This window comes from Euprymna scolopes, chromosome 5 (assembly GCF_053919585.1).
Source record: "Euprymna scolopes isolate OS-2025 chromosome 5, ASM5391958v1, whole genome shotgun sequence".
NCBI classification, from domain to species: domain Eukaryota; kingdom Metazoa; phylum Mollusca; class Cephalopoda; order Sepiida; family Sepiolidae; genus Euprymna; species Euprymna scolopes.
The window spans coordinates 76415813-76428928 of record NC_136486.1 but is presented as its reverse complement, the minus strand read 5'-3'; the positions used below and the strand labels follow the sequence as shown (position 1 = coordinate 76428928).

Below are 13116 nucleotides of genomic sequence, written 5' to 3'. Positions count from 1 at the left end.
CATCTACTGAATCTATCGACTATAGTAAGGATGCGGGTGTGTCCTTTTGAAGTGGCCAAGGGTCCAACCAAGTCGATATGAACATGAGTAAACCTAGCATCTGGTACACTGAAAGTTCCTGAAGGTGATTTTGTGTGCCTGTGAACTTTCTTTTTTTGGCAAGGAATGCAAGTTTTAGTCCAACTACGGATGTCCGTATTCATATTTGGCAAACAAAACGTTCCCCTTATTAATTTCATGGTGGCGCATTTTCCTGGGTGGGACAAATTGTGGAAGTGCTTGAAAACTTGTCGTCTGAGGCTGGGTGAAATATAAGGGCGAGGGTGTTTTTGTGAAACGTCGCAATAGAAATTTGTTGTTCCGAACGGTGTCTGCATTTCTTTCAGCTGCAGTGAAGTTTTGTCCATTATAGCTGGAAGCGTGATACCGGTTAATTGCTTTTGTGCTATTAATTCCATACTTAGTGGAGTGGAATTTACAGAAACAATTGTTGTGCAAGATAAAGCGTCAGCTACAACATTTTCCTGTCCTTTTACATACCGTATATCGGTAGAATATTGATCTATATATTAAAGATGTTGAATTTCTCGTGGACCGTATTTGTCGACATGTGTGTGTAGAGCAAATATTAGGGGTTTATGGTTCGTATAGATGGAAAATTTTCTGCCTTCGATTTTCTGCCTTTCAATTTACTTTGCAATTAAGCACTTTAAACATCTGTTTAAAGTGCTTAATTGCAAAGTAAATTGCAAATAACTCTCTCGAGAAAGTGCTATATTTAGTCTGCGCTTTGTTTAACTTGGCAGAGAAGAATGAAATAGGGGTCATTTTGTTGTCAGAAATTTGGTGAATGACAGCTCCTACTGCTATTTCCGATACATCCATCGTAAATGTAAGTTCCATTGTATTGCTATCTTGGATATATGTAAGTTTGGTGAAGTTTGCCAAAGCAGTTTTCGATTGTTCGAAGGCCTGTAATGCAGGTCCTTCCAAAACTAACTGTTGGCTTTTGCTTCGTTTTTTTAACAAGTCTGTTTAAGGTGCGAGTAATGTGGAACAGTTAGGCAAAAAACGTCGGTAATAGTTAATTATGGCAACAAAACGACGTACTTGTCTGACAGATGTTGGTAGAGGGAAATTTGAAATGGCACTTACATTTCCCGGCAAAGAGGAGATTCCATCCTTGTCGATTAAATGTCTGAGAAAATTAACTTCCTGGTGGCCAAAAACACATTTATCGGTGTTTAGTTTCAGACCGAAATGTGACAACCTTTCAAAAGTTTGTTCCAGGTGTAGCCAGTGTTCTTTGAGGTTTCTGCTGACGATTAAAACGTCGTCCGCATATGCGAATATGAACGGCAAACCTCTGAAAACCTTGTCAATCAAATGTTAGAAAGTTTGACAGGCGTTTCTAAGCCTGAAAGCATCCTTAGGATCTCATTAAGGCCAAATGGTGTGGTCAGTGCAGTTTTATGAATGTCTTCTTCTGCGACTGGAATTTGAAAATATGCCTGAATGAGGTCGTAAATTGTCCGTCCGTTGGCGAAGTCATGGATATGGGGAATAGGATATCTATCCGGAACTGTTTTTGTGTTTAAGCGTCTAAAATCTCCGTACGGGCGCCATATGGTGTTGTCAGCTTTCTGTACCATGTGAAGTGGTGATGACCAAGCACTTTTTGAGGGCCGTATTATCCCCATGTGGAGTAGGTTTTGAAACTAGGATTTTGCCAATTTGTATTTATCCGGTTTCAAGCGACTGGGGGTTGAATAAACGGGTGGTCCTGTGGTCTTAATATAGTGCTTAGCGCTATGCTTGATGGGGTCCATATTTTTAAACGGCTGGGAAAGTTGAGGAAATTTTTGGAATAACCGGCGGACGTGTAAATCTTTGGGTAGGGCAGCGCTGATTCCGGTGGTTAAAAATTTCGAGTTAGTTCCTCTCACCAAAATCTTCATTTCGTTGTCTGTCAATGTGTGATGAGTCATGTCGACGGACAGGTTGAAATGGGCTAAAAAGTCTGCCCCCAAAATTGGAGTGGTCCCGCTGGTTATGGTGAAATTCCAAAAAAAAATTCCTTCACATTCCCAGGTTTAAGTTTAAAGTTTTCTCTTTAAAGTTTGGGTATTTTTGTACCATTGGCGGCTTGTAGGCTGAAAAATTGGGTCCCTTTTGGGTGGTTATGCGGTGTCGGTATGACACTGATTTCTGCTCCGGTGTCTATTAAAAAGTTATATCCGAGGATTTTGTCATGGATATAAAACAGACAACCTTTTTTCTGTGCTCCAGCTACAGTCGTCGTCGTTACTAGCTGGAAGATTCGTTTCTCTGCGCTGGTTTTTTGAACGCACGTGTAGTGCATTTCCTCGCGTCGACGCCGAATCTCCTGTGGTAGAAGCAAACATCTTGTCTATCTCGTGACGTGGATCGGTTTTGGCTTAAACTTCGCCTGTACCTTTGTCGCGTGTTGTTGTAGTTTCTGGGATAATGTCAACACGTTTGAAGTACGTCAGCTAGCTGCTTTGAAAGCTTTTCAACCGTAGACTTTAATTCGGCTAATTCTTTGTCTCGGTTTTGGTCAGGTTGCCGTTGGTGGGCGTATACTTGTTGGCTCTGGGAACTTTCATGAATTCTGTCGGCTATGTCGGCGAACTTTTCTGTTGCTGTCTCCTCTGACATTGGAGTGAGGATTTGCTTGGTAGTTGGGGGTAATTTACCCAACCAGAGACTCCTCATTATGCTGTCCGACATTTTATTGTCTTCCAGCAAGGCTTTCATATGGCAAAGTAGTTGAGAAGCCGTACGCTCTCCTAACTCAACTTGCGTGAAAAAGTTACGAACCATGGCTTCATTGGAAACACCAGTTCGTTGCAGGATTGCTTGCTTCAGCGTGACGTACGGTCTTTCCTCAGGTACATTTTCGAGAACGTCTGTGACTTCTTCTACCATCTCCAACGGCAGTTTTTCCACTAGGTAACAATAATGCGCTCGTTGTGACATCACCCATTTAGCGTCAAATATGGCCTGTAATTGGACGAACCATATTTTTGTATTTGTCGGGTTGAAGAGTAGAATGTTTAATGCCATGGTTTCGTTGTAGGAGTCCGTCTGTTGAAGTTCCATTTTTTTCTTTTTTGTGGAAATTTTTATATTTCAATTTCTTTTGCGCGGTTTGAAAATGTTCCTCCACGTGGTTGAAAAATTGTTTTTTTGTTTGTTTTTTTTTTTTTTTAGAGAAAAATTATTTTTCGTACGTGCCGTGGATTTGTGTGGAAGAGTTTAGTTTACATCGCGTGTTTCGTTCAAACACATTCATTTCATTTTAAATTAAGGAGTCACCATCGTTTGTTGCGGACCAGGATATAATAATCCTAACTCGCTACAAAAGAAAATAATGAAAAGAATGTATTGGTGAGAAGAAACACAATGGTTGAAATAAATAACTTATTTATTTTTCATGGAAAAATAAAGTCTCTTGTGAATAATGTTCTGTTCTGTGGTATGAAAGGGATGAGAGAAACCACATGATGAAATTACTTAACGGTCCCAGAAAATGTTTGTCGAACCTGGTGGTTGACGTTGGTCGTGAAAGAAATCATGGCGACTTGTTTCGACGGTGGAAAAAACGGGAGAAGGATAGGGCAAAGGAATGTGAGTCGTCAAATGTTCGCACTGGTTAAAAACAGTAGTAGTATCTCATGTGTTTAACAACACGTGTGTTGCCATAGACGCCAGGAGTGTCGGAATTTATCCTGCTTCCAGATAAATTTGACGCTAAAGTAACTAAGCTGAAAAAAAAGGATGAAATAAAAGAGGGGGAGGGGGTAAAGAATAAAATATAAATGTCTTGTTTTGAAACGAAGAAGAAACTTTATTTACAATGAGTTGTAAATTTTTCCCTTTGCAGGCATTAAACTTAAACGCCAACGTAGCACATGAAAAAAGTAACATGTAATGAAAAAATAACAACACTGCTGGTTCTTATAAAGAAGTTGTGTGTATCCATTAACGAATACAACAAGAATGTACAAAATAGTAGTATCTCCTAATCACACTCGCATATGAAATTAATTTTAGGAGCGTACTCACAATTGAAAGCCTGTTAGGCACGTGCCTTTTTCTTTTTTTGTTTAAAGTTCTTTTAGAATTTTCCTTCCTTGCATGAAAACCGTAGACACACATGTATTACAGGAGCAAGACCTCGTCGCTTGTCCGGATAGGAAATTCCATAATACCTTGTCACGTAAAAGGTATTTTCTTTAAATTCCACTCCTTGTAAAATAAATACGTGCAAAACCGTAGTCACGTAAATAGTTTCCAGAAGTCTGTCTCATCACAGCCGGGTATTAATTTCTTGCCGGGTTTACTTCTTTCAAGGAGGGCTCTTCAAAATTCCATTTTCAGCGCCGGGCAATGAACACATTTACTCTCCATGACAGCAGAATATCACAAAGAGAACAAAATACGCGCTGAGCTCGTGACGTCATTACAGAGCTAGCATTTCCCTTTTCTCCAAATTAAAGGGAGTTTCGTACAAACCGAAAATATACGAAATTAAAATCATAATGGACACAAAACACAAAAAATCATATATAAGGACCAGATAAACAATAATAAATGTAAACAGGAGGGATGCACCATTATTGGTCCAAAAATATTCCAACATTCTCCCCCAACAGGAAATGGCAGTCAACCTATAGTTGGATGACACCTGTAAAATTTACATTCCAAAAATTTTTTTCTTTATATATACATATACTACACAATGTATGGCCAGGAGCTCTCCAGGAAACACATATTAGAACAAAAAAGCAGAGAAATTCAAATAGGCTTATTCTACAAAAAATTCACATGAAAACATTCATGTTTTAGATTAGAACAGAGGAGTACATAAACAAATTCATAAATTTAAAACTAATGCTACGATGCTAGGTCACAACAGAAGTTTGAACTGAGAATATTATGCCAGGTAATTAACTATTTGCATATAAGTGTATAAAGGTTTGAGAAGTTCACTTACCATCCAACCTCCTCATCCTTCTATTATCTCTGGCCAACACCAAAATATCTCAGCTCCCTCGTAACCACAAGAGCCCAGTGAGATCAACACCGGTGCTACAAGAGGGACGAATCCAATCAACCCTATGCTTGGATGAGTTCTTCAACTCGGTGGAATAAAATAAAATTGCAACCCAAATTTTGCACAAATTATTAAAGGCAATTACAGCTTTAAACGCCTGCATAGCTATATACATATAGCTAAACAAACAAAGTTGAGTGTAGGTGTCAGAAACACCTAGGCAGCTGGAGATATGGAAGACTCCTATCATGGAGAGATCCAATCTTCTTGTGCTCAGCACTAAAACAAACATCTCAGCATTAGAAAAATCACTTCTAACTAAGCATAAGATGATTCTGAGCGCCTCAGAAACACCCCTGGACAAATCAAGCTTGACTTCGATAGCTCTTGCAATACTGCAGTAGGCTACGTCAAGGCAGATCTCCACAAAATATTCAAAAACAAAAACACCTGCATATGACTCCTAAGCAGGAACCGTTCCACCTAAAGGAGCCACTTCATAGAATGAGGGTTCTGCAAGTGTTCCCTGCACAACATATCCTACACTCTCGTAGGAACTCGGAGAAGCTGAACTACACATCATGTAGTCAGCAAATTCAACAGGAACCCTCATGGGATTCTTTAACGAGTTACACTCAACCTGAAACTGGATGCCCCAGTCCAACTTGAGTTCATGTAACTCTTCAAAAACCATTATCTTCTTGGTTTTTTCACGTTCACAGGTGGATATAGTGCTTTCTGCCCTATACCCTTGATGGAGAATTTCTCTCCCAGTGCTAACATTAGCACTTAAAGTGCACAAAGCTTGCACTTTCACACAGGATAGACTCCTGTCCTTTAACCACTGACCATTGTCAGAACCACATGACTGGAGTAATATCCCACCGTCATGATTAAATTCCTCGGTATTCTGACAAGGTTGTGGAAGATAATCACACATGAGAGTTTTCGAACTCACATGGTTAGAGGGCAAAACAATTCCAACATCCCATGGAAATCCCTCCATAAATGTCACAATATTCATGCCCACACTTAACAAGTCGTGGACACGAGTGGTATCATTCATGATACCTGGGAATCTCACTTCCAATACCTTCTTTAAAATACTACAGGCAAACTGCCCGCCAGAAAAATCAAACTTCAGCACCTGACTACACAGATCCTCTGAAGTGGCACTTGCAACACTGCTTTCAGACTGTGATGCAACATCTTCCAAGCCAAACTTGCCAGCACTCAGCAAACAGTTTTCAGAGTCTGGACATTCGGGCTTAGTAGTCGGAAACTCGCCAAGCATCTCCCTAGGGGTTTCAAATATCTCAGGGTTGCATAAGGAATCACACTCTACACTATCTGCCAACCTCGAAAGAATGAATTGAACCTGGGACGAGAACACTACAACATTAACCGCATCCGCTTCTACAAGCGAACAGTCCACATCCTCACGTAAGGAACGATCACCCAACAACTCTGTAATATTATCTACCGATAACAACCATTCATTGACATAGGCCTTCATCGTCATAAAATAAGGCTGAGGTAATTCCCTCTGCAACCGCAACAAATCCAAGACGGCGATAATTTTCCCCAAGTAAAACTTTCGCTTCTTTACAAGGAATCCGGAAGAACGAGTGACCAACATCGTGCAACGTTTTTTTCTTTTCTCAAAAATATGGAATAACTCCAAACAAATACAAAAAATAGGCGTTCAAGAATTATACACAAAAAAATGCACACACAAAGGTTACAAGGGTATTCGCATAAAATTCCTTCCTCATAGCACAAACAAAACAAGACCAAAACAGCATATGGAGCTGTGAAAATATCAAGGGATACAATCCCCAGTTACAAATTAAAAGAGTCACTATGATTCAAAATTAAAATTAAGTGAATTTAAAATTCAAACTTTTATACGGAAGTTAATTCACTGGAAAATGAATAATAGCGTTTAACACTCTTATAGCAATATCCTCACTGAAATGTAACCTAGAAAAAGAGTGGGAACAGAGTTTAAATATACAACTACGTCGGGGGAGGTTACGTACCACTATGTCACATGTGTATCTTCAAAGGAATTCAAATAACCAAATGCAAATACGGACTAAGAAAGAAAAAGGGGCTTGTCATTTCACAAACTCTTAGAATAACAGTCTGCAAAGCAAATGGGTATAAACTCGCTATAGAAAATTATAATAAATATCTTCAACAAATAATATATTTCTAATAATGTTGTCCGGTTAATTCACAACCTGGAAACATTTAACACATGTGAGAGAACGCACGTGTTTATTAAATCAAATAATGGGGTATATACTTATTCTTTTTTTTTAATATATTAAGGAAAAATACCAACATATAACTAACACCGGTTTTGGACACAGCGTCTCTATTTACTAGGCTCCCCACGAGGGTATAATTAGATAAAAGTCGTTTCTTAAAGTGGGAAAAATCCAGCTTCCGAAAAATATCGAACACGCTGACTTAGGATGAAAAATAAAATTACCTCAGTCTAGTAGGATTTCTTATTCGCTGACTAGGGACAGAAAATACTATAGTTTCTCCCAACGTAACTCGCAATACCCGTGGAAATTCAACTAAAAGTAAAATGTAAATTATTCTGAAATAGGGCTACGAAAGTTACAACTCCAATTCTAAAGACTAGAAAATGGAAAGAGTATACGTATCGCTTAATCTTTTTATTAAGAAAAATATTTATGAAAAGTTGTGCGTAAAATATTACTCAGATATAAATAAAGACACTAGCCGTACATACATGCTAAATTCGGGAATTTTTATTAAGCGAAAGTCGAATGTTGGAAACACTAAATTACATTACACGTTTCCCAAATTCCGGACATAGCAGTCGTCGAATATTTTAGGGGGACGTTGAGAGACGCGCTAAGTTACGAGTGGGAAGGGAACGCAGGTACAGGAACTAATTAGACAGTCGTTGTGGACGAGGAAGTAACAGAAACGTGTCTCGAAATAGAAGGGGGGCATACGCGTCTATCATAAAAGGCGTATAGTAACTTAGTTCGCTAAATTATTTGAAATAACTGACAACTTAATTTGAAGAGTATTCTGAAATAAGGGAATACGAGTTTGTAAAATGCCTTCAAATAACGGAAGCAATTTACAGTGGTCGAACGAATCTAAGTGACGTTGATAGCATCAGGTAGCGAAGTTAACAGAAATTTCAAGAGGTTAAATTCAATCCTAACTTGAAAGAAAATGAATTAAAGCGTATCTATTAGAAAAGGGTACACAATAACGGACAAAAAATGGCTAAATGTATTTAATATAGAAAAAGTTTGCAAAATGCATTTACCGAAAGAGAATTAGCGTATCTCGATAAAAAAGGGAATAATAAATTTGCCTAATGCATTTAATATGGGACAAAGTTTGCCTAATGCTTTCAAACAAAAGCAGAAACTTTCCAACTACCTCTACATAAAGGGGAGCAATTTGCAAAATGTCGGAAAACAATTTGCAAAATGCCCCCAAATAAAAGCAGAAATTTCCTAAACTACTTTTAAATAAGGGAAGAGGAATTTGCAAGATGTCGGAAAACAATTTGCAAAATGCCCACAAATAAAGGTAGAAATTTTCCAACTACTCTTAAACAAAGAAAAATTTGCAAAATGTCGGAATTTATCCTGCTTCCAGATAAATTCGACGCTAAAGTAACTAAGCTGAAAAAAAAAGGATGAAATAAAAGAGGAGGAGGGGGTAAAGAATAAAATATAAATGTCTTGTTTTGAAACGAAGAAGAAACTTTATTTACAATAAGTTGTAAATTTTTCCCTTTGCAGGCATTAAACTTAAACGCCAACGTAGCACATGAAAAAAGTAACATGTAATGAAAAAATAACAACACTGCTGGTTCTTATAAAGAAGTTGTGTGTATCCATTAACGAATACAACAAGAATGTACAAAATAGTAGTATCTCCTAATCACACTCGCATATGAAATTAATTTTAGGAGCGTACTCACAATTGAAAGCCTGTTAGGCACGTGCCTTTTTCTTTTTTTTTTTTTTGTTTAAAGTTCTTTTAGAATTTTCCTTGCATGAAAACTGTAGACACACATGTATTACAGGAGCAAGACCTCGTCGCTTGTCCAGATAGGAAATTCCATAATACCTTGTCACATAAAAGGTATTTTCTTTAAATTCCACTCCTTGTAAAATAAATACGTGCAAAACCGTAGTCACGTAAATAGTTTCCAGAAGTCTGTCTCGTCACAGCCGGGTATTAATTTCTTGTCGGGTTTACTTCTTTCAAGGAGGCTCTTCAAAATTCCATTTTCAGCGCCGGGCAATGAACACGTTCACTCTCCACGACAGCAGAATTTCAAAAAGAGAACGAAATACGCGCTGAGCTTGTGACGTCATTACAGAGCTAGCATTTCCCTTTTCTCCAAATTAAAGGGAGTTTCGTACAAACCGAAAATATACGAAACTAAAATCATAAAGGACACAAAACACAAAAAATCATATATAAGAACCAGATAAACAATAATAAATGTAAACAGGGGGGATGCACCATTATTGGTACAAAAAAAAAAATTCCAACAGGAGTGAAAAAGAGGATTAATGTGGATGCTGATTCTTTTTATATCCTACTACCGTGAGTCAGCATTTTTGTTGTGACGTCATAGCTCGGGTGCGTGCGCACAATGTGTGTGTGTGTGTATGCATATATATGCTTGTGAGTGTGTGCATGGAGATGTGTATACGCGTGCGTGTGTGTGCATATGTGCGTGAGTAAATGTGGGTGTGTGTATGTGAGGAAAAACATGTTCAAACAATTATAAAATAATTATTAAATAGAACATTATAATGTTTTTCTTATCAATGCTTCTACAGAATTCGAACATAACCAAACCGATTTTTTCCAAATTCAAGCTCAATGACTTACCCCTATTTTAAACTAGGGGAATAGGGGCTTAGCTCGCATTTCTCGAATGGGCCTAATTTTTGTTATTATCAAAGTGCCATTGTCACTTAGTTATTTACTTTTGCCATTTTTACTGGTGCCATTTTTACCGAGCACCGTCAAAATGTATCTAGCATAAAAGTGTGGAAAATCTCAAAGTCCACTAATTCATTGAAGTTTTTTCGTCAGGTTTGTCAGTGCTGATGGACCGGACAAAAGCCAAAATTTAATTTTTATTTTGTTTTTTTTTTGTTTTTTTTTGACACAAGTAAAATAAATAGTTTAATAACAACAAATAGTCATTATTTTATCTTGAGTACCAATAGTGGAAAATGTTTTTTTAAGGAATCGTTTTTGGAATCAAAAATTAGACTCAGATTTTTCGACTCCAATTTCGATACCTGATTTTTTCCGATTCCTGATTCCGATTCTTGCCCAACACAAATATATATGTTCAATTATCTACAATCTCATAGAATATATAAGAATATACAGAGATGAAAGTCTCTAAAATATTTCATTAAATTATCATCAAATGCAATCATTTACTTTTATTTATAAATTACTTTAACCACTTTTTTTTTTTTTTCTTTTTCACAGATTGTTGCAAAGCAAATGAAAACGCAGTGCCGCTGTCATGGCGTGTCGGGTTCCTGTGCCGTGAAAACCTGTTGGCGAAGTTTACCCACATTTCATGAAATAGGAAGCCATTTGAAAAAACTCTATGAACATGCTGTTGCTGTTAAATGTAGATCGCATAAAAAATTACGGCACCGTGAGAAAATGAAACGGCACATTCCAATTTCTCATGATGTTTTAGTTTACATGCATCGTTCGCAAAACTATTGTCGATCTGATCCGAGCCGTGGTGTTATGGGAACGAGGGGACGGTTATGCAATAAAACAGTGGAAGGACCTGGAAGTTGTAATTTACTTTGTTGTGGTCGTGGCTATAATACACAGGTTTTGCGTTATGTGAACCGCTGCCATTGTAAATTCCATTGGTGCTGCTACGTTACTTGTGAATCGTGTGAAACAATGCGAGACATACACACGTGTAAGTGAAACACAGAAATCATCAAATGCTGCGAATGCATTTGATTTCTTTTCATTGGAACACAACTAATTAACGCTAGTCCAACAGATCAGCGAAGACAATTTCAGATATAGCAAGGAACAAAAACAAAAAGATATATGAGAGAAAAGCAGCTGAATAAAAATGGATACAAAGACAAAGTTGATTTTTTTTCCTTGCTAAGTATTCATGGATATAATCGCTAAAGTACAAGAAATGTATAGATTTAGTCCTTGGGCCTCTGTCGCCCCAATCCCACTTCTCGGAAATCTAGACGTTGGTGCATTCAAAAATATCATGAAAGTTCACCCTGGTTGACTATCAGTTGTTGAACTGGTCCAGGTTTGATATTGAAAATGGGAGATTGTTTTAATGATTTCTTTCAAACTAAATACACATGCATGTACGGTTTAATTTTTATGAAAATAAAAGAAATACAGAAACATCTGACAATCAAAAATGTTTTCATTAAATTTCTTGAATATAGAGAAACATTTTTATGAAAACTGAAAAAAAAATTTCAATGTGAAAGAAAAGATTTGTGTTCTACAAACTTTTCGAGTGGAAATCATCGATATTTTCAAAATTGTTAGTTTTCTCATTTGTATTTATTATATTAGTTGTATTTGCGAAAGTAAAAAGTTTTCAAATTTGACATTATTGCTTACATTTGCAGTTAATTTGAGTAAAAAAAACAACAAAAAACAGATTCTATTTCTAAAAAGTACATTAAAAATATTATTTTAATGGGTTGAAAAGACTATACTGTAATTGTTTAATTGCTTGTATAAAATCATATAAGTAGAATTTGTAACGATCGTCTCAAATGGACACAATCATGAAGCATGCAAAAATTTACACAATTCTTTTCTTTAGTGACTTTATTTCAAGAAGAAAAAATAAATTGAAAGCTTGTTAAAGTAAGCGTTTATTATAAAATGGTTTGTACAGATAAAAAGAAAGCCTTTTGAATGTATGAAATTTAAGATTGTGCTTATCGCATTACTGCTCAAGCTTATCCAACTACACATTATTTCTTATTCACAGCCAAAGATTAAAAAATAAGTAACAGAAAATTTAATGGCAAAATATGGTTTGTTAACATTTCTACCTATAATTGCAATCAGTTCCATTTCATTTGTACACCCCACTGCTGTCAATTTCAATCCACAATGTATCGAATGTTGATTTAGGGCAGAAGAATAATATCACTGTTTGGTGTTGCATTTTTTATTGCAAATTAGAGTGATGGCTTTAATGGTGAAAAGAATAACAAACAACATTATAGGAGTCCATTTCATCCGAGCATTTGCATTCAATAGAAAAGGTCAGATTTTATTTGTATTTACTGTGCTGCTCTCGCATGTTTATAAGTGCTAAAAAGGGACTTCATTTGTAGGGGGTGGGGTTACAACTATTAGATCTACACCTGCTTATCAAAATCAAATCTGGAATCGAATCTTTTCTCGGCATTTTTTTTTGTTTTGTTTTGTTTTTTTAACAGTAAGTTGTTGTTAAAAGCTTCAGCTTTCTAACCTTCTTGACGGTCAATTTTTCGTCTGTTAATTCGTTTTCATTGAACAATAAGAAAAACGTTTTCATTTTCTTAAAGTTTGTATTAATATGTATGTTTAAGAGTGAGCCAATGAAATCTCTTTTGAAGGAAGAAGTTGAACTGGCTCTATATGATCTAGTTGGTTTTGATATAAAGTGTTTAAAATTTGGAGATTATAATTTATGGAAAGAATAAAATAGACACCGCCAAAAATGGCCGAAAAATCAAGTTGTTGTTGTTTTTTTAAAACGAAATTATATTTATTAAAATCCATTATTTCTGAGTAACTTTTTTTTTTTCCAGAAAGATAAAACCCTGAATTTTATCATATAGAAAGCAGAATAATGTAAAACTTTTTCTACCATTTTTAATTAAATTTTAAATGTTAAATTTCCCCCAAAAGTTAACAATTGATATTTTGGTGCTAGTGCACTTATTGATCCGCGCTATTTTTTAAATCGTATTTCAATT

At 36.4% G+C, this 13116-nt stretch overlaps 1 protein-coding gene across 1 annotated transcript in view; it reads left to right on the top strand.

Annotated features, from left to right (window-relative positions):
- Positions 1 to 12869, top strand: part of LOC145276865 (protein Wnt-16-like) — a 33110-nt gene extending 20241 nt beyond the window's left edge. Inside the window, exon 2 of the mRNA XM_080128264.1 lies at positions 10616 to 12869. Coding sequence (XP_079984390.1) covers positions 10616 to 11080 — 465 coding nt within the window. The 3' untranslated portion in view covers positions 11081 to 12869. The remainder of the gene's footprint in view (positions 1 to 10615) is intronic.
- The last annotated feature ends 247 nt before the right edge of the window (positions 12870 to 13116 follow it).